General features: G+C 39.1%; 2 protein-coding genes across 2 annotated transcripts in view; one reads left to right on the forward strand and one right to left on the reverse strand.

Annotated features, from left to right (window-relative positions):
* Positions 1 to 7,053, forward strand: part of far1 (fatty acyl CoA reductase 1) — a 34,004-nt gene extending 26,951 nt beyond the window's left edge. The window contains exons 11-12 of the mRNA XM_053505919.1: positions 144 to 271; positions 4,541 to 7,053. Of these exons, the coding sequence (XP_053361894.1) occupies positions 144 to 271; positions 4,541 to 4,703 (291 nt within the window). The 3' untranslated portion in view covers positions 4,704 to 7,053. The remainder of the gene's footprint in view (positions 1 to 143; positions 272 to 4,540) is intronic.
* A 1,509-nt stretch (positions 7,054 to 8,562) lies between these two features.
* Positions 8,563 to 22,141, reverse strand: dkk3b (dickkopf WNT signaling pathway inhibitor 3b). The gene is made up of 7 exons (XM_053505143.1): positions 21,906 to 22,141; positions 20,620 to 20,700; positions 18,155 to 18,232; positions 11,004 to 11,096; positions 10,748 to 10,892; positions 9,983 to 10,133; positions 8,563 to 9,382 (listed from the first exon to the last, which is right to left on the reverse strand). The coding sequence occupies exons 1-7, from the start codon at positions 22,092 to 22,094 to the stop codon at positions 9,325 to 9,327; spliced, it is 795 nt and encodes a 264-aa protein (XP_053361118.1). The 5' UTR covers positions 22,095 to 22,141; the 3' UTR covers positions 8,563 to 9,324.
* Positions 22,142 to 22,854: the final 713 nt, after the last annotated feature.

Raw genomic sequence — 22,854 nt, forward strand, 5'->3', positions numbered from 1 at the left:
GTAGATGTACGTAGATCGTGTACTTTAAAACCACACACTCCCATTGTGTGTGTGTTTTTTTCTTTTCTTTTTAAGATAATACTAAGTTTCAGCTTCTGCATTATTAATGATGTGTGAATTTGTTCTGATCCGCCTTTGTGTAGGTGTTTAACTTTGACGTCAGACAGTTACACTGGGCCGAATACATGGAGAGTTACTGCATGGGCACGAAGCAGTATCTGCTGAACGAGGAGATGTCAGGCCTTCCCGCTGCACGCAAACACCTCAACAAGTAAGCATGAGTCTGAATCCTAACAGTAACCTTTAAATTTTAACCCTTTACCAGCCACAACTATACTATCCATTCATGTTTATAAAGTTACTCTGATTTTCAGGTTACAGTAGGGTTAAGTAATGATCATGATTTTTATTTTTTTTTGGTTTTTGCTTCAAATCAACCAGAAACAACTGACTTTAAGACTTTAATTACACACTAGCGTAGATAACTAACAGAAAACTTGGCATTGTTGCATCATTTCTCCCGTTCAGTTTAGTTCTGTCCCGTGACCACGTCTGGGCAGTGAGGCTGGAGGCTAAGGTGTGCATCCTGTACATTTAACAGATTTATTTGAGCCATGGATCATTATTAGCCGATTAATCACCTGAACCTGTGACGATCTGGCGCCGAGGTCTGATTTTCCACAATTCCATGTGAGATCAGGTCAACACGAGTGCATGTAACACACAGGCCATACTACCCATGTCTCAGCCATTTCCAAACTTTTGGGGGTGTTGTTTTGTTTTATCGTTTCTGTACAAAGTTGAATTGTTAAGCGTGATTCTGCTTTTTACCTTTAGGACTTTAGACATCACATTTGAATAAAATTTTACTGGAATTGTAAATAAACAAACCTGTTTGGAAGTTCTGTTTAAACAGGTTGCGGCTACAGGCTGTGTTGAAAATCTGATTAAAATGTACAGAATGAGTTGACAGCTTATAAACAGTCAATAAAATCACTCAGGGTTTTTACAACATCCCTTACGAATTACAGTCGACCCCCGCTAAGTCATGGCTCAGAGTTCACGGCCTCAATCGTGCATCAGATTGTTCTTAGAACCTAACTAATAATCGTTCGCGAAAACCCCACACAATTTTTACAGAAATCACAAATATCCTTCACATTTTTTGTGCCTTATTTTTGCATATTTAATTTTTTATGTATTTTAATGCTCCCTATTGTTCATGTATATTTAATGCTATTGTGAACAATATAATTTACTAATTTTGTAACATAAATATTAATGTAAATTCAGCTAAATTTCCATATAATATAATACTGTATACATTTTTTAGTACTGTAGAGAGAACAGAACCTTGTGTTAAAGTCACACAAAAAGAGAAAGATACAGTTTAGCCAACAGATAGCAGTGATGGTGAAAGTCTTTTTCTCTCTCGTCTTCCTCACACCAGCCACAATTCTTTTTAAAAGTAAAGTGCAGGTTAATTTCTTTTTCTTTTTTACTTCATATTTTGTCTTGATCATTTCTATATGAATTATTTTTGTGTTGTGGAACAAATCATTAGAGTTTCCATTATTTCTTATGGGGGAAATCAGCTTTGATATATACAAGTGCTTTGGACACTTCTGGAACTAATTATGCTTGCAATCCAAGGTTTAAGTGTATTATTATTATTATTAGGTCCCAAGCACTATAGGGTGTGCAGGACCTTCTTGTTTTCTAAGAATTCTTTTTTTTTTTCACTTTTTTACGGTTTTTGGGGCTTTTTTTCTTAACATGCTCAAAACTCTAAAATGAAAATTGGCAGGCTGGTTGGAATCTGCTGCCATCAGGATGTCTGAGAGTCGCGTGGCCTGGGGCCCTCAGGGACCCCTACACGAGATTTTTCTGCATAGCTCATAGATACTTGCACAAGAAACTCTATAAACATTTAGAGCTTATGTCGCATGTCCTGGGCCCAACTCAACAGGAGGCCGGTTATTTTGGGTCATTCGCAAAAATGCAGCCGATGGATTTTGATATACTCCTCCTAGGAAATCTATACGATCGCCACCAAAGCAGGCCAATGTGATCTAAAGACATTGAGGATGCAAAATTGTAAAGGGATTTTTGATATCTCAAACGGGTCAGTCGTGACGATGCCTTAAATTTGTGCTGAAAAATGATAAATAACTTTCTGTGGGGCCTTATATTGAGTGGCACATTCAGTGACGCGTTCAGTGACATCACGTTGAGGAACATCATAGGGTGGTGCTTTTTTTCCCAGCATCTGTGGCCTATTGCACACATGTTCACATCACAAATGTTAATACTCACACATACATCTCTATCACGCACGCACGCACTCATACACACATACACTCATACACGCACACTCTCATACATCACAAATGTTAACACTTACACACACAAACATCTCTCACTCACACACACACACACACAGTTGATGTGACAAATACTTAGGGCCCAAGCTGACCTGTCAGTCCTATATAGTGTGTAACGGGTGCACCTCGGGTGGCGATGGCTTTTTGTAGTTCTTAACACACAGGTTGTACGGTGCGCCCGGGAGGCACCCGCTCATTGTTGCTTGCAACTAATTTATTATTATTATTAATATTATTATTATTAATATTAATATTAATATTGAGTCAGTACAAACCATTTCAGATTTTTAAACATCAGTATTCCACCACAAAAATAAACAAAACATGTATAAAAAAAGGAAGTTGCTGGATTTTGCATGCCAAAAAAAAGGTTGCAAATTCCTCAGGAGAACTGTGTGTGTGGTTCTGCGGAATTTTCAGTGAAACATTGTAGCTAATTTCCTTATAAAATTGCTAAATTGTACCTCAGACTAAAGCATCCTCAAAGCGGTCGTCACACCAAACACTGACTTTGTTTCATCGATTACAAGGATTTTTTTATTTGTTTGATTTTTTATAATGCTTGAGTTATAACATTTATTTGCAGGTGCCTAAGATTTTTTCATTCCAGCCTAAGGCGCACGATTTTCATGGGTCTACCACAAACAGTACGGGACTATTTGTGCGCAAAATTTGTATAGAATAAGAATTTTTTTTTTTAAATAAAAGAAAGAAAGAAAAATAATATGCCTGAAAGCTTAATGAAGCACTGATAAAGCTTAAACAAATAAAATTGAATAAAAACAAGAATAAAACGGGAAAGTACAACATAGAAAGACCTAGCGTGACATTATGCTGTCTGATTTTGACCACTAACTTTACATAATGGAGCCCTCCTGTGTTTCGGACCCAGGGTTATTTGATAGGCTTGTTAACTGACGGTGCTGTTATAAGTCAAAGTGCAGTACAGGGGCAGCTTCTGATGTTATAGAAGCTGGAAAATAACTCAGAGGGTTACATAAAAAAACATGAAGGGATAAAGTTCACTGTGAGGGAAAAAACACTGGAAAGAAAAAAAAGGTGAGTGACTCGAGGAGTAAACGAGATCGTGAGTTTAAATCCCAACGTTTCAGGAGTTTTTGATAGTGGCTTTATATGTGTCCTCTGAGTGGGAGGGGCATATTCTGTCTGCTATGTCAATCACAACAACACTAGCCATTTGTAGGTGAGATGTATAGTATTAGAGGGCCAGCCTCTGGGTGGGGCGGTGGCACGATGGCTTAGTGGTTAACACTGTGGCCTCGCACCTCCAGGGTCGAGGGTTCGATTCCCACCTAGGATCTGCGTGCATGGAGTTTGCATGTTCTCCCTGTGGTTGGTGCGTTTCCTTCAAGTTTCATCGGTTTCTTCCAACAGTCTAAAGACATGCAGATTAGACTAATTGCTGTTTCCAAATTGCCTGTAGTGTGTTAATGACAATCGGGTGCAGAGCTGGTAACCCAAACTTTATTGCCAAAAGTATTTGCTCGTCTGCCTTTACATGCATATGAATCTAATTAGCATCCAATTCTTGGTATGCATCAAATCTTCTGGGAAGACTTTCCACAAGGTTTAGGAGTGCGTTTATGGACATTTTGACCATTCTTGCCAGTGCACTGGTGCGCAGTCATGTTGGAACTAGTTCCAGTGAAAGAAACTCAACAAGACATTTTGGACATGCTTCTAACTTTGTGGACGGCCCCTTTCTGTTCCAGCATGAATGCGCAAAAGTGCACAAAGCAAGGTTCATAAAGACGTGGATGAGCGAGTTTGGTTTGGAAGAACTTGATTTGAGTCCTGACCTAAACCTGATCGAACACCTTTAGGATGAATTACAGGGGGACTGTGAGCCAGCACCTCTCGTCCAACTTCAGTGGACAGTGGAAAAATTGTCAATAATTCCAGTTTAAAATTAGACCAATTGGTGTGTCCATAGTTTGTGTGTGTGCTTGTTCCTGGTGACAAACTGGCACCCTGTCCATGGTGTACGCGCCTCCATCACCCTGTATAAGGGCTTTAGAGATCGAGCGAGTAAGAGTTACTGTTTCTTAATACCAAACATTTTATTGTAACTGTTGTGCAAAATGTAAATCATGGACTTGTTTTTTGTTTTTGTTTTGTTTGTTTTTTTCCTCCAGGTTGCGAAACATCCGCTACACCTTCAACACGGTCCTGGTGATCCTGATCTGGCGCGTCTTCATCGCGCGCTCGCAGATGGCGCGCAACATCTGGTACTTCGTGGTCAGCATGTGCTTCAAGTTCCTGTCCTACTTCAGGGCGTCCAGCACGATGAGATACTGAACCCTCGTCCTCTTTCTCGTCCTCTCCTCCTCTCCATTTCTCCTTCTCTCATATTCCCTTTTTTTTTTTTTTTCTTTTCGACAATAGCTATGCATACGCTCTAGCTCTGGCCTTCAGAGCGCCACCACCCCGCTGTTAGGGTCAGATACCAACAGCTGCTTTGTAGAACGCACGCCGCGACAGGGTTCGAGACTAGTCCGTGCACAGTAAAAATGATTCTCTGTGACAGTTTACAGACGTTCTTGATTCTGTGGGGATTTTTTTTTTCCTTCCCTCCCCGACCTTCATGACATTGAGGACAAGGAGGATAGGGACGCGATGTCTCGTTCATTGCTCGGTGCCTGTTTCCTAGTTTATGATGTGCTTTTATTTCTTTTCTTCTTTACTAATGTATTTATGACTAGAATGAATAGCAGGTTGTTATGCTAACAGTCGCTAGGTTACGCACGTCGTTGCATTTTCAGCCAGACTAGCACACTAACATCAAAGGAAGTTTGCATCAAGACATATTGTTAGTTTTTTTTTTTTTTTTTTCTTCTTCTTCTTCTTTTTGAGAATGATACCTGATGAGAAGCTCCACCTGACCACAGCACGGGCTGTCTCGGGTTATTAAAAAAAAATCTTTCCCCTCCATTAAACACAGCTTGTATAGATCCAGGTATCACCTTTTAGATATGTAAATAGATTTACTAATCACTAGGGCTCAATCACGGAGGGCGCCAAGCAGTTCTTGGTTTTCCAAAGCGTTCGTGTACCTCGAGTTCTAGAGTCCGGGGGTATTTATTTATGACGGAAATAGACTTCTAATGTATAATGTAGTCAGCTTACAGCCGCTTCATGTTACTCGGTCATTTCTTGGCCCGCTCGGATCACGTTGCTCTGAATGGAAGGCGGTCAAACGCGCTGGCGAAGGTTTACAGTGCGGGCGTTTAGTGCTGTCTGTAAAGCTCCGGTCGATACTCCTCCTCCTCCTCCTGCTGCTCGTGAAATGTTTTAGAAAACAGCAGCTGGGAAAAACACTGAAACAGTCATGCTGAGCCCAAGAGGAATTTCACCCGGGTGGAAGTCTGTAGGGTGCCATTACTTTTTCAAAAAACGATCGCAAAAACCGTAACCAACATCCTTTTTTTTTTTATATATATATATAAACATTTTTATGGGGGATAATGCGCAGTGGACGTCTAAGAGCGCTTCCATCATTCTAACACTTAAACATAAAGGTGAGCTAGAACGGGAAAACAATCCACAACAGGGTCATGTGACCGGATCCACGATGCCACTCAGGATAAGTGAATTTCTTCTCCTGCAACAGAACGGAAGCCTCGTTCACCTTCAGCTGGTTAACCAACCTGGCACATGATGTCTCACGATGTTCATCCGTCACTCATGTTCTAGCAGCTTTACACACTCGTCACACATCACGACATCATCAGCTGTGTTTAAAGAAAAAAAAGGAGACTCCTTACATTAAAATTTTCTAAAGTCTTTTAGTTAGACAGCCTGAGCTAAACGAGTCCTTGTGAATCTGCTGTTACTATAGAAACATAAAACATGTAGTAGGATGAGCACTTGAATATGATCATGTGACTCAGCTGCTGTTAAAAGTAGCATAAATAAATAATAACAGAAGTATATATTTATAAGCAAAATAAAATAAGATGTTAGGAAAGTTAGTCATTCTTTTGCATGGACAGAAACATCAAAGCACGTAGATTGTTATAAATAAATTACAGATCCATTGAATATAGTGTAGAATTGAATAATAGTTTGAACATTCCTCTAGTAATTATTTCATGCTTCTAATAAGCGTGTCTGTCTGTGCACAGGATCTGTCACGCTCATCCTCGACTACAGTACGTGCACGTGTCGTGTTTTAAATCCGAACCACGGGTTGAAATTCCTCTTTAAGACTTTAACGTCAGAATTTTCCTCTACACTGACTCCTCCGTGTGCACGCTTGCTCGGGTCACGTTCTCGTTTCCAAAGGGCGTCTCGCAGCTGTGATCTTCTCACAGCGCTCCCTCCTGCTGTCGAGGCACATCTGATCCCGAGGCCTCGGCCAAGCCAGCACGCAGTCATCAGCCCGATTTGCCTTATCGCCTCCTGGACTGAGACGTCACAAGGAATTTTTTCCTAAAAGCTGTTTAGTTACTGATATTCTTTATCAGGCTGTATGAATTTTTTTTTTCCCTCTTTCTCCTTTTCTCTCTCTCTCTCTCTCTCTCTCTCTGAGAATCGTTAAATGCCACAGTTGATGTCATTGGGGTGGGAAGAGGGAAACACAACGGGTGCCTTGTGTTTGTAAACCAAAAAAAAAAAAAAAAAACCTGAATAAATGACTTCAAATACATGCCTGAGATGTGTTACGTGCTTTTTTTTTTTGTACATGATTTGAATGTGTACAGTATGAGATACTGAAAGGGTCGTGACCAGAATAGATCCTGATGAGTTAGTCATGGTCATCACATGCTTTAGTGGGATTTAATCCAGGCGTATGGTGTCCTACTTACTGGGCATGATGTGTGTATGAAGAATGCTGCCCTCTAGGGGCCATAAAAACACATTATGCTTTCAGGATCTTGCAAAAATCCTTTATTATCCAGAGCGTCCTACAGAGCGGTACATTTGTCTTGACTTGTCAGGAATTTAGGTTAATTTAATTCAAAGGTGGAATTTACTGTACACATCCTTCAGCAATGCCGACTGTACAAATGAAAATCCTAAAGAAATATAAAAGCATTTGATTTGTCGAACATTGGTGTACAGCCCAGTGCAATATTTTTATTTATTTATTTTTTTTAATGCTGTAAAGTAAAAATGCTTTCCAAATTAGAGCTGTTAATGTTTTTGTATCACGTGATGGAAAATTTTAATTGTGCCTTTCTGTGTAAGTGATAAGGTAAGGAGTTCAGGGTTGACCTCAGGAGTGTGAGCATGTGTTCTTGCAAGAACTGAGACGGCTTTGAGAATAACCTTAAAAAATGCTTCACCATACTGTATATAATGCACCTGTAAAAAAAAAAGAAAGTTGGAGACCCGTTACAACTGTTTGCTTTAAATAAAACATCAGTTCTTACTCACAGAGCACTCTGATGACTTTTTTTTTTAAATATATAAATAACTTTTCCACCACATTCAATTAACAAAATGGAACATGAATAAACAGAAGAGAAATCTGAATCATCTTATAAGTATTTGGTGTGACCGCCAAACCTCACTTGCCGATCAGTTCTTTTAGGGACACTTGCACACAGTTTGTGATGGAACTCCGCAGGCAGGTTGTTCCAAACATCTTGGAGAACTAAAGGCAGATCTTCTGTGGATGTACAGTAGGCTGCCTCAAATCTTTCCGTCTTTTCACAATACTTGTCCCAGATGGATTTGATGATGTTAAGATTAGGGCTCTGTTTGGGCCAAACCATCACTTCAAGGACTCTTTGTTCTATCGTCTCCGCTTCAGTAGTTCCTAATGACATTCATCTGACCTGATGAAAAAAAGATTCAGGTCCAATTAGTCGCCTCCAGTCAGTGGTATTGCATGATGCTGTGTTTCTCCGCTTTCCGGGCCTTCAGCAAACAACCTGCCTCCTGCTACAGCTAAATAATTGTTTTCCGTTAAGTCACCGTTTCACCATTAAGCAAAACCCCTCAGCCATATCCGCTCCAGTGGCGTTGTGTCCTGAGAAAGTCATTTAAAAGTGCTGGCAAATAATTAAATCTTAATAAAGTTTTTAGTTAATTAAACTCATAGTTTGAAGCGCAACACCTTTTGTAACTTTTAACTTTTTTCCCTATTACAGTAAGAGTGTACATACAGTACAAACCCTCAGTTTAAAAAATAATGACACCAGGGTAAATCTAATATATTTCCAAACCTTTATTGTTATACAATCAACCGATATACATTAAGTGCATACAGTAAGAGTGTCCATGTTTTGATATCACATTTAAACTTACAGTATGTTCAAACGTAATTATCGTCCATCAGTCACCAGGGAATTGTTTCCTGTTTAACTTCTGAATAAAATCATTGCAATCTCATCCAAAACCTCACAAAGCGAGTACAGGACGATCAGGACAAGGGGAACAACAGAGATTACAAAACATTAGCTGTACTGAATATATCTGGGACTCCATGTCGTGCCATTGTCTATAAATGAATGGAAAAAATGGTTTCACGGGGACTTCATTAAGGACAGGTCGTCCCTCGGAAACGAACAAAAAAGACCAGAAGGAGAAGAAAACATGAAGGAGGGTGACAGGAAAGGAGCAGCAGCATGAAAGGAGCTGAACATCTGGCAGGTACAGTATTCCACCAGTTGAGTTAGTTTTCCCAGATGTTCCTCATCATCCCAATCAACAAACCTCCTTTTAAGTCAATAAATGTTTATTATAGAAGTGCACTTTGCTCGGCCGGGTACAGTATATACAGTATAACATGTAGTGCAGTGTGTGTAATCAAACTGAAGCAGTTATTTACATAGAACGTGAACGTCATTAACAAGATACATACATATGGATATACAGTACATGGATCTAATGTTACATCCACACACTGATGGAAAAAGTGACTGTTATAAATAAGAGATCAATCTTCTGTACAGCGTTTAAAGGAAATCTCTCAGCCTCGTGTGTGTGTATGGACATTCTTCTTCTGCTTCAGGCACAGCGACTCTTTACTAGAAAATAATAATAAGAAAAAATATACAAAATGTTCAGTTTACAATTTTACTCCTTTAAATAAAAGACAAAAGTAAAAAAAAATATATAGCAATAATTAAACCATTCATTCATTTTTTGTTAATTGTATTTATTTATTTATTGTATTTGTTGGAAGCTTCTGTCACCCGAACAAATTTCTTATTTTTCATTCTAATTCTAAACTGTTGTTGTGATTATAATTATTGTTGTTGGTGGTGTGATAATGATCCTTATTGTTATTCTGAATGTTATTGTTGTTGTTACCATTGTTGGTGGTGTGATTATTATTATTATTATTATTATTATTATTATAAAGGTTGCTGTGGTTGTTTAAATATTTGTTGTTGCTTTTTTTATAACAAAGCTGTTTAATTACTGATATGATATGATTTATTTTTTTTGGACCATTGTTATCTATAACTAAACAGAACACTGATCTTTAAAGCAGGCTCACTGCAGCAATACAGATGTTTACCACTGGATGGCATTGCAAGACCTGTTATCTGTACCGTGTGTGCGTGTCTGTGTGTTTGTGTGTGTGTGTGTGTGTGTGTTTGTGTGTGTGCGCGTGTGTGTACCCCAGTAGCTGACACTGCAGGCCTGCAGCACATGGACAGTGTTCATGAGGAGCCTCCTCGTCCCACATTAGCAGCTCCAGCAGCTCGTTCGGCTGCTCCTGACACCTCTGACCCTCCAGAGGACGCGGCCTGCACACCGGGAACAGCAGTGCTACACACACACACACACACACACAGATGATTACTCAGGACAGGTTGAAAGTGAGGGATATCATAATATGAGCATGTACCTCTATTCCACAGTCACGTCTTTTTTACACGTTACTTCTTTTACAAAAAAATTTTTTACTTTTCTGGCTTTTTATTGCTTTTTACAAAAGCTCTCTGATTTCCTTATTTAAAATTATTTTTCCCTTTGTTTTCTTTTTCTTTTTTCTTTCTTTGTCTTTTTTTGTCCTTGCTGATTGTCTTTTTTTTCTGCCAGTTTGTTTCTTACATCATGATTTCTTTCTTTTCCACTCTCTTCTTCTTTTTCTTTCTTTCTTTCTTTTACTTTCTCATTTCTCTTTTTTTTATTCTTTCTATTCTCTCTTCTTTCTTTTCTTTTTCTTTCTTTTGTTTCTTTTTCTTTCTTTCTTTCTTCTCTTATTTTCTTTTCTTTCGTTCCTTTCTAACTTCTTTATTTTAAATAATTTCATTCTTTCTTTCCAATTTTCTTTTCTACAGTAGTTGTCAATGAATTGACATTAGATTTCTTTCTAGAAATCTTTTATCCTAAAATTTTTACAAATCGTTTGAGAACCCTGTGTTTGAGAACCCTGGTACCTTTGTGTATGGCGCAGCAGTGCAGAGGGCTGCAGTCACTCTGGTACTGACAGATCGTTCCTGAGTCTCCTCGAGTTTTGTTCTGCGTGCACGCACCCCACACACACAGCTGTTCTCCACAGCACTCCTCATCCTTCACACACTCCTGCAAACACGAGGGAGGACGTCATGAGAGAGAGAGAGCAGCCTGAGTGGGAGAGAGTCATCTTACAAGAAGAACATCAGGAGGTCAGTGTGAGGTGAAGAAATCTCTCACCATGTTTGTGGATTTACACAAGACGCATTTAGAGCTGCTGATGTTGTACAGGCAGAAGCTGTCCTTCTCACAGTCTTCATCAATCAGACACTCCTGTGTGAACAGACAGACACACACTCTGTAAAAATGTACTGGATGGGCAGGGGACAAAAACGAGACCTCAATTCTTTCCTATTATAACGAAACACCCAAGAGCACTTTTTTTGCACAAAGACACACCTAAAGGGCACTTCATGTTTTCACATGAAACCCTAAACTGCACCCTTTACATATTCTCCATGGGAAGCGCCCCCTACAGGGCAGGTTATTGTGCTTTCTTCCATGTAGGAGAATCCTAAAGGACACTATATCATGTTTCCTCACATGCAGAGAAACCCTAGAGGCCACAACATCATGTTTTCCACATGTACAGAAACCCTGGAGAGCACTTCATCAAGGTTCCTCAAATGTAGGAGAACCCTACAGGACACTACATCATGTTTCCTCGCATGTAGCGGCACCCTAGAGTGCACGATATCATGTTTCCTTTCATGCAGGGGAACCCTAGAGTGCACTACATTATATTTCTTTGTATGTAGGGGAGCTCTAGAGGACAGTTCATTATGTTTCCTCACATGCAGAGGAACCCTAAGGGCAACATCATGATGTTTCCTTGCAAGTACAGTAGGGGAGCTCTAGAGGACAGTTCATTATGTTTCCTCACATGCAGAGGAACCCTAAGGGCAACAATATCATGTTTTCCACATGTACGGGAATCTTTAAGGGCACTTCATCAAGGTTCCTCACATGCAGGGGAACCTTAGAGTGCACTACATTATGTTAACTTGCGTGTAGGGGAACCCTAGAGGGCACAACATCATGTTTTCCACATGTATGGGAATCCTTAAGGGCACTTCAATAAGGTTCCTCACATGCAGGGGAACCTTAGAGTGCACTACATTATGTTAACTTGCATGTAGGGGGACCCTAGAGGGCACAACATCATGTTTTCCACATGTACCGGAATCCTTAAGGGCACTTTATCAAGGTTCCTCACATGCAGGGGAATCTTAGAGTGCACTACATTATGTTAACTTGCGTGTAGGGGAACCCTAGAGGGCACAACATCATGTTTTCCACATGTATGGGAATCCTTAAGGGCACTTCAATAAGGTTCCTCACATGCAGGGGAACCTTAGAGTGCACTACATTATGTTAACTTGCGTGTAGGTGAACCCTAGAGGGCACAACATCATGTTTTCCACATGTACGGGAATCCTTAAGGGCACTTCATCAAGGTTCCTCACATGCAGGGGAACCTTAGAGTGCACTACATTATGTTAACTTGCGTGTAGGGGAACCCTAGAGGGCACAACATCATGTTTTCCACATGTACGGGAATCCTTAAGGGCACTTCATCAAGGTTCCTCACATGCAGGGGAACCTTAGAGTGCACTACATTATGTTAACTTGCGTGTAGGGGAACCCTAGAGGGCACAACATCATGTTTTCCACATGTATGGGAATCCTTAAGGGCACTTCAATAAGGTTCCTCACATGCAGGGGAACCTTAGAGTGCACTACATTATGTTAACTTGCGTGTAGGTGAACCCTAGAGGGCACAACATCATGTTTTCCACATGTACGGGAATCCTTAAGGGCACTTCATCAAGGTTCCTCACATGCAGGGGAACCTTAGAGTGCACTACATTATGTTAACTTGCGTGTAGGTGAACCCTAGAGGGCACAACATCATGTTTTCCAGGGGAATATTTAATATAAGGCACTTTTTTTTTCAAGTGAATCCTACAAATATGTATATATCATGTCATATCACCTTGTTTGTAGAACAACCCTAGAGGGCACTTTATTGTTTCCTCACATGGATGGAAACCCTAGAGGGAACATCACTGTGCTTGTTGGCATGTAGGCTACATCTACAGAGCACTTCATCATGGTTGAACATAGAGGCCACAGTATCATGTTTGCTTGCACTTGGGGGAACGCTGGGAGGGAAGGAAAGTTTATAAGACCCCTGGGACAAAAGTTTTGGCACCTAAATTAAAATGCATTGTGGTGGAATTTGTAAATATTAGATTTACTCTTTCGCTTTGTTCAACAAGGAGTGATTTTTTTCTCTCTCCCTGTGTGTGTGTGTGAGAGAGAGAGAGAGAGGAACACAATGCACTATTCTAAGTATTCTCCTGGATACAGTAAAATGTATTGGCGTCCTTATATTACACCACTTATGGGAACATTTAGTGTAAAAAGCTGAAGTGTATGTGTGTGTGTGTGTGTGTGTGTGTACTCCTAGGCCAGGAAATTCCAAAAGATTAATTCCACGCACACACACACACACACTTCTCCAAAACCTGAAGAAACCATGAATTGTGTTAAAGGAATGATCCACTTTTATGGGTAACACTTTACTTTGAAAGCTTGTGTCATAAAGCAGACATAAGCATGTCATAAGGCTGTCAGTGAATGTCCAGTGAAATGAGTGTTGTAATGGTTGGTGTCCAAATGCATTGTACGTAGACACACTTCACAAAGACGAGAAGCTACTGTAGAAAAGGGATCGTCTGAATCGATTTAACAGAAATCACTGAGGCGCTAATCTCTTCCAGCTAGCAGTACAGTACAGCAAGCTAGCAGGGGTGGAAAATACCTGAGTAAAACTTTGATATTTCTGTATTTTTTTTGTGGTATGTTTATACTTTATTTAAGTTTTATTCAAATTGGCCACTGGTTAAACTTTTTTCTGAGAAAAATAAGACATTTCTGAGGTAAAAAGAAAGAAAAACAAGAAAAGGATTAATCTAAATCACAGAGTTAGCGCTGTAGCTATCCATGTTGTCAGTATGTTCTGTCAGTCTCCAGTTACCTCAGTAACATTGTCACTTTTAAATATATATATATATATATATATATATATATATATATATATATATATAATTTTTTTTTATATATATATATATATTTTTATATTTTGTAATATTTTTACCATGCCCTTATTTGTACAGTTTATTTTACTGGTTAAATTTATTTTCTTTTGTATTTATTTTTATTCATATTTATTTCTTGCGTTTAAGTTTTTATTTTTTTTTTTAAGGTCACTAGCGACACTTTATGTTGTCTGTTGTCTGTAAAACCTGTAGATAGTCTTCCTTAGTTAGTTTTAGTTAGTTTTTTTGTTAATTTATGTTGTAATTTATGTTAGGACTATCTGTCTTGTCTCTGCGGGCCAGCTAACTAGGCCTCTTAGTTAGCTAGTTTAGCTTCTCTGTTAATTTATGTTGTAAGTTTATGTTGCATGTAGCACCTTGGTCCTGGAGGAACGTTGTTTCGTTTCACTGTGTACTAACTGTATATAGTTGAAGTGACAATAAAGCCAACTTGAACTTGAACTTTTATCAACATTTCACGGCATATCGTACTGTGTATGACTGTGTATGTAACAAATAAAATTTGAATTTGAATTTAAAATTTGTTGTAGTATTTTGAAGTAAACAAAGTCTTATATAAATCAAGGTGTCTCATTTTTCCTGAAGAAAAGTGAAACATCAAAATGCTGAGGTCAATTTTCTGCCAATAGCTGGTTCATTTGAGGGCGTTCCCATTCTCCCATGATCCTCTCCTTTACTTTTTATTTTACTGTAAGTCTTATTAACAAGTGGTGGACACACAGCTGTTTAGTCCCAAGCATGTAAGTTCTCATGGCTCTGGTTTTCCCACTGTTGATTTTTTTACCATGCAACTTCAGCAAGTGATGTCCATTCATTCACAACAAAGTCAATGGTTTAGCAATATTCTTCACGGTTTTGATAATGTGTTGAAATAATGATCTCCTCAGTTGTTTTCTTTGCTTAATAATCAAGAATTTGACCTTTTTTTTTTGGCCAGACAGTGTATTTACTGTATTTATTTATTTATTTTTTATAATGATACTGTCCATTATAGTTTTTAAATAAACACTAATTTATAAAGTTCAGTATAAATAAAACTGAACTGAATAGCACATGTTTTTTATTTTTATTTTTTTACCAGACACAAGGTAAAATAATGGTATTCTTAAGTGTTTAAGGTTTTTTATAATTACACTAAATAATTTAAGTGCTATAGGTGCACACATACAGTACCATTGTCTGAATGATAAAACCCAGACGTACAGTAGGACTAAATAAAGAGCTGAAAGAGACGACACTTATTGCTCGGCTGAGTCAAATGATCCGGCTCGGAATTGGAGGTTCTAGCAGAAACATGAGTTAAAGTATGTGTAGCTTTTGTCTTTGAGGTCTCATTACCCAGCTGATATGATGTCTTTTTTTCCCTTTACAGATCTTAACAGATCGAGTTAAACGGCCCCAGCAGTGCTTCAGCTAAAAGTTTAAGTAGAAAGCAGTTAGAGGGAGGATAGGCTCTGAGCTCACCACCTCATTACACACTCGAACTAGCGTGGGAGTCTTTTCCAAACTCCAGGACGGCTCTAGTCTGGAAAACATTTCCTGCACGTCACCGCTCTATACAGTACTGTACGCTCTGCTGTTCTCCTTTAATGACGCACAGGTGGATTTTAAAAAACTTATTTAAAAAGAATTGCTGAAGTGTGATCTGCAGTAATACAAACTAGTCCTGATAAAACATTGTTTAAGTCAAATTTAACCGTAGTGCGTTTACTATAATGTTATTCTCTGCGACCGAAGCGTTATATTCAACAAAAAAAAACAAAAAAATTATTATTGGTGATTATATGGTGGTCAGACACAGGAACAGTTTCTTTTCTGTAAGCAATCATCCTCACAAACAGTTGAACTGGATCTTGAACTGTACAGCCATCTTTAAATCATTGTTTTTTGCACAAATCGAACATCTCTTATCGTACTGTATTTTGTGTAAAAGCATCGCTATGCCTGCAACAACTCTCTACATGCACATTATATCATTACTACTTGCTTTTTTGCACTACCTAGTATAGTACATATGATGCACACAGGGCTACCTGCCCTACCTTACAATCACTTATATGTACTACTGCACATACTCAGGATCCACTCGCCCTATTTAATCTGTAAAGTTACTGAATGTTACTGTGTATTGTGTTTTTATGGTAGTCTGCACTCTGTAGTTTGAGAGTCACACACACCCGGAACCAAAGTCCTTGTGTGTGTCAGCATACTTGGCTAATAAAACCCGATTCTAATTCTGGTTCTGATTATAATCGATCTAAAAGCTGGTAAAAAAAAAAAAAAAAGTTTGGATAGCTGGGAAAAAAAAATATTTAAAAGTCTGATGGGTGTCAAACTGAGACTGTACAGTAAGGTAATGAAACCCATTAACATTTTCCAAGAACTCATCTGGAAGTTATTGACACAATCGCCTGTAGAGTTCTGACCTCGCTCCAAACCATTCCCGCATGTTTGGGCCATTAAAGGAGTTCCTGGGAGGCCAGTGCTTTAGACATGAAGCAGACAGAGTGATCATGGCTCTGGCGTAATAAGAAAACGTTCTACTTTGATAGTATCCAAGCATGAGTGAAACACTGGGAGAAGTGCATTAGTGTAGCATGGGATAAAATAGAGAAATAAAGGGATTTTTTCCTCTTGTAACTGTGTTCTGTTATTCTGCACAATCAAAATTCCCAATTTGACTTGAACACCCCTCGTACAAATTGCTCAAATTGCTCAAAGTGACGACCTCTGGCTTCACGGTACTCGTGCATATACACTAAATACCAGAACATTGGACATTTCTTAAAGAAATAGAGCTGCTGGTCTTCCTCTCAGAGGTGATTTTCCGATTCTTTAGTTCTGGGCTGAATCTGATTCTTACTAATGACTTCAGATAAGCCAAAAGTCATAAGATTTTATTCTGCTCAGTGTTCTTTTAGTTGTTTACTTTGCTTGATGCAGCCCAATGATTGCACCTTTTTTTGGCCATTATAAACAATCAAAAGCTACTAAATAGCAATAAATCAATAATCAATAAAAAATAACTATTGAGACGGTTTATGAAATCAAATATCTTCTAGTGTTTGAGCGATTTCCCAAAGTGGCGAAGGTTCTAGCAGGAACATGCGCTAAACTATGTGCATCTTTAAGGTCATTTAAAGTACTTCATAAATCATAAAGAACATCATTTTATATTAACCTTATTCACCAGCCAATCAGATTGCCTCATCTAAACCAGGGCTTTCATTATAACAGCTGGATAAAGTCATCTAGCAATGAGTAAAAATTTAGTTTACTCTACGTGCACAGAAAGCATTAGCAACAGCAGTGCGCTTATTATCCTGTATGATGTAATTATTGTTATCTATGGGTTGCTAAGCAGCGGTATGCTAACCATGCCGTGGCATCGTGGCAGAATTATTGGTGCCACGCTTCATTCCTTCACCACACTCCTTGAACCCTGCTTTCCATGCATTCCTTCCAGACTGCCTAATCACAGTAAACTCCACGAATCCGCCAGCGATATACCACAACACCACCGCTAATGGTGAGCTAGCAATCCTGGCCATGGAATTATACCCTGGTCACATGCTCTTGGAGTTACAGCCTAACTCCAGACGTTATACTGTATAATAATAATGACACAGACGAAAAGCTTGGATTTTTGTTTCTTCTATTCTAAGGTTGATTTTATACTAAATACAAGAAAGTAACTATTAAACAGTTTTGGTGTCAACAGTCCTAGCAGTAAAATAATGTTTTCTAGTCTACAAAACATGTGTTCTGGGGCCTCAATAAACTTCAGAGTTTACAAGCAGGATTTATGAGTAGACAAAAAAACGACAGGGGAAACGTTGAATCAGGAGCCGTGTGAGTCATGGAGCGCTGGAGACGGGTTATGCAAGCCGTGACAGAGAAGTGGATCGAGCCCTAACATGTGCCATCTGCTTCTCAGCAAATTGTTTCAGAAGATCATGTGTTCAGTCTGGAAATGTAAATAAAGCTGTCTCCAATATGAGATCAGCTGTCCTGGTTATGATGTCTGAGACAGTCCACACCTAATAAAAAGCGCTGAATGGTTTATAGGCCGCTGCTCGATGTTATTAGTCTCAAACCGTCCATTAAATATGACTGGAATCGTTTCGTTATAATAATGGTTAGAAATAAACTCCTAAGGCCTACAAACAAACAACGACGGAGATTTTGCGTATAGCGTGCACTCACATGGTCCACCTCGTTCCAGCGGCTCTCCGGGATGGGAAGTGGGGAGGAAAGTGCCTCTCCTGACGCGCTCTCAGACTCCTGGAGGAGGAAAAGAAAGGATTTTTAGGGAGAAAACAAATTTTACTTTAACCCTACGGTGTGCTAATGTGAGGTTATTTAAGCCCTGTACTTTACATACTTAAGTAAATTTGAAGGTGACTACTTTTTTTTTTCCTTTTTCTTGAGTGTACATGTAAATAGAGAACTTCTACTTTTACTTGAGTAATATTTGCCCTAGTAAATCTCTACATTTACTCAAGTACAGGATTTGTATAATTTGCCCACCTCTGATTGCCAGACTGGCTCTTAATTATTATTATTATTATTATTATTATTATTATTATTATAAATTTAATGTATACTGTATACAGGCGTTAGACAATGAAACTGAAACGCCTGGTCTTAGACTCCAATAATTCATTAGTATAGTGTAGGGCCTCCTTTTGCAGCCAATACAGCATCCATTCGTTTTGAGGATGACAGATACAAGTCCTGCACAGTGGCCAGAGGGATTTTGAGACATTCTTCTTGCAGAATAGTGGCCAGGTCACTATGTGATGCTGGTGGAGGAAAACGTTTCCTGACTCGCTCCTCCAAAACACCCCAAAGTGTTTAATAATAATATTTAGATCTGGTGACTGTGCAGGCCAATGGGAGATGTTCAACTTCACGTTCATGTTTATCAAACCACTCTGTCACCAGTCTTGCTTTGTGTATTGGTGCATTATCATCCTGATACACGCCACCGCCTTTAGGATACAATGTTTAAACCACTGGGTGGACACAGTCCTCCAGAATGGTTCGGTAGTCCTTGGCAGTGACGCTCCCATCTAGCACAATTATTGGGCCAACGGGAATGCCATGATATTGCAGCCCAAACCATCACTAATCCACCCCCATGCTTCACTCTGGGCATTAAACAGTCTGGGTGGTACGCTTCTTTGGGGCTTCTCCACACCGTACCTCTCATCAGAAAACAATATGTTTCCCATTGTCCACAGCCCAAGATTTTTGTGCTGGCACCATTGAAACCGACGTTTGGCATTGGCACAAGTGACCAGAGGTTTGGCCATAGCAGCCTGGCCGTGAACATTGACCCCATGGGGTTCCGACAAACAGTTTTGGTGGAAACGGGAGAGTTGAGGTGCACATTTAATTCTGCAGTGAGTTGGGCAGCTGTGGTTTTATGTTTTTTGGATACAATCTGGGTTAGCACCCAAACATCCCTTTCAGACAGCTTCCTCTTAAGTCCACAGTTGAATGTGGTTCGTCCTCCTTGGTGGTACTGTATGCTGACATTACCCTGGATACCGTGGCTCTTGATACATCACAAAGACTTGCTGTCTTGGTCACAGATACGCCAGCGAGACGCGCACCAATAATTTGTCCCCTTTTGAACTCTGATATGTCACTCATAATGTTGTGTGCATTGCAGTATCTTAACTAAAATTGTCCTAATACTCTGCTAACTAAACATGTACGCTCTGCTCTTACTGGTGGAATGTGCTATCAATGAAGATTGGCCACCAGGCTGGTTAAATGAAGCCATGAAACTACCGACCCTAAATTGGTCAGAGTTTCAGTTTTATTGTCCAACACCTGTATGTTTGCATTTGAGGTTGTAATATGATACGCTTCCTTTATGATCCAACAGGTGGCGCACTCTAAACTAGTCACACTGCAAGAAAGTGCAGAATCTTGTAGGAGGTATAAGTAAATAATTTTTTACATTTGTTTAGAATTGTAACAAAATCTAAAAAAAAAAAATGTAATATTGTATCAGGATTTATAAAATACAAAAAACAGTTGGGCATTGTGAAAACATCGTATCTTGTCCACCTTATCAACCATAGCGTGCTGTGCTGAAATCTGGAAGTCCGTTATATGCATCATATACCACAATTATTTGCCAGCACTTGTGGATTTTTTTCAATTTAATAAGCATATAAATAATTTTTATAAATGTCCAAAGCTAAAAATATTAACTATATCATAATCTACTTATGATAAAATATTTGTTTATGTTATAGTTATATCAGCAGTCATAACAAGTGCAGATGTTAAACGATGTTGACATTTACTGACTACTACAAAATCCATATATATCCATATATAGTATGTTAATTAAAACATTACATAATATTTCAGCACGTCAACAATTTGCCTTGTTAAATATCAAGATGTATCATTACTGTACATATACTGTATGTTTTTAGGGTGTATCGTCTATCGTACCCTTCCTGTGTATGCTATTATAGAAATTATAGCATATCATATAACTGTAAGTGTGTATTAAAGCAGGAACTACTGTCTGATTCACTGTGAAACAATCTGCGAAGAAAAATCTTATGTTTAAAATAAAGTTATATATTTAATGAAGATTCAATTATTTATTCTGTTCTGTGGGTGAGAGGGTGAAGGCCCACCTTGGCGCCGGTCACATTGGCGTTGGGGTGCCCAAAAGGCAGACGGTATCCATATAGAGATCTGGAGGTCTCATTCGCCATCTAAATATAATAAACTCTCATTATTGAACAAATATTTAACGGTGACCTTATATGCAAAATTCACTTTTGAGTCATGTAAAAACATAAAACATTTTTTTTGCATCGTAGCACCGTGGCCTTGCACTTTCAGGGTCAAGGGTTCAATTCCTGCTTTGGGCTTGTCTGCGTGGAATGTGCATGTTCTCCCCATGCTTGGAGGGTTGCAATGAATTAGAGTCTCGCGGGATAGGCTTCAGGGTTCCCATGACGGTATCGGGCCGGGGGTTAAACAAGCCAGCTAAGTTCGTCCCCAATTATGACCTCATATAAGAAGAATGTATGAAAAAAGGTATAATCTGAGGGGTATTTCACCTGGAATTCTAACACACACACAGTGTTGGGACACACACTCAGATACGAGTTTAAACTCGTTAAAGGAATAATACTATAAGTTACCATGATGCATTTAATTGTAATCATGAATGATGAATGAAATTCATATATGATCAGAATTTGTCTGTTTTTTTTTTTTTCAGTTCAATTTAATAAAATGAACATCAGACATTGTCACAAAGCAGCTTAACTCCTGCTCTCAATTTGTATCCCTAATAAATAAAGCAGAGAAATGGTTCCCATGATTCCTGGGACAGGCTCCAGATCGAGCAATGACTTGGACACGAACAAATTTTTATTATGTGCTGCTCTGATTACAGTTTCATTACAGTTGTAAGGAAAACGTTGGCTTTTGTCTTTCCCCTTCGTCACACACTCTGATGACATTTCCATTGCATTTAGCCAGAGCTATACGGGAATTATGAATACGGAATTAAAGAAAACATCATAAAAAAATCTTGCTTGGATTATTCCTCTTGTGGGCGGGGCTAATTTACAGTAAATAGGATCCTGAAATATAAGTAGCTAATGAGATCTATTGTATTACAGTGTGTTCCAGTTCATCCTGTGTTTCCTTGGGAGTCTAGTACTACAGTATTTTAGCTCTAGGGAACATTTTAAAATATTACAGATCGCACCTTTAATATGTAACACAACATAATCGAATGATCTTTTTGAAAGAATATTCTTTTGTACTGGGCATCATCAAAGGTAAATTTGTCTCTTAACTCTTTCGAGACTTACATCCGGCTTCAAGCTCATCTGAAGGACTACAGCCTTATTCATCAAACCCAGGGTTTTAAAAAACAAGCAAAAGTTTTTGCGTGTCCTACCTGATGCACGGCCTCTTCTAGTTTCTGCTGCGTGTCCTCCATCAGCTTTTCCACCTCCTTGAACATTTCATTTAAAGTTAATTGCCCCAGAGCCACATGTGCCCCCAGGGTCTCGCCGAGATCCGAGGGTCTCTTCTGATCTGCCTTCACGAGGCTAATAGAGAGAGACATGAGAGTAAAGAGCAGCATCGTTGTGGTGGAGCAGAGAGCCTCCTCCAGTCTGATCTTAGAGTGGATTGAAGGGGAACTGACGGAGGGGAGGAAAAAAAGAACTTGGGCAAAAAAAAAAAAAAAAAAAAACCTCTCTTGGCTTTGTGAATGCCTGGGTTGTTAAAGCGACAGTGCAGCCTTCTTGTTTTCCTTTAAAGTATTCGCCATTTGTTTGAGCTCGAGCACTAAAACTGTAATACAATGTTATACAACATTACAATATACTGTATAAAGTAACATTATACCTTGTATACTTGCCTTAAAATATAACTTTTGTACACAGTTTAGTGGTTTAAATACTTAACACGAAAGGTGGTATTGAATACAAGTTACCCAAATACCCTTGTACCGCCAGGGTCCGGGTTCGATTCCCGCCTCGGGGTCTGTATGCATGGAGTTGCATGTTGATGGTCATGGTTGGTTTCCTCCGGGGTTCTCTGGTTGCCTCCCAAAGTCCAAAAACAGGCAGATTAGGCTAGTTGGCATTCCCAAATTTCCTGTAGTGTGTGAGAGTGTGTGTGTCTTGTGATGGATTGGCACCCCCTCCAGGGTGAACCCTGCCTCATGCCCAAAGTCTCCTAGGATCAGCTCCAGGCCCTCTGTGATGCTGTACAGGTAAAGAGGTATCGAAGATGAATTAATTGAATTGAGTTGAATTACATTATGCATATATAATCTAGTTATATTCTGTAGTTTTTTTACCAAAATATTTACCAAATACCAATAATTACCAAATATA

The sequence above is a fragment of the Clarias gariepinus genome, chromosome 10 (assembly GCF_024256425.1).
Source record: "Clarias gariepinus isolate MV-2021 ecotype Netherlands chromosome 10, CGAR_prim_01v2, whole genome shotgun sequence".
Lineage (NCBI taxonomy): Eukaryota > Metazoa > Chordata > Actinopteri > Siluriformes > Clariidae > Clarias > Clarias gariepinus.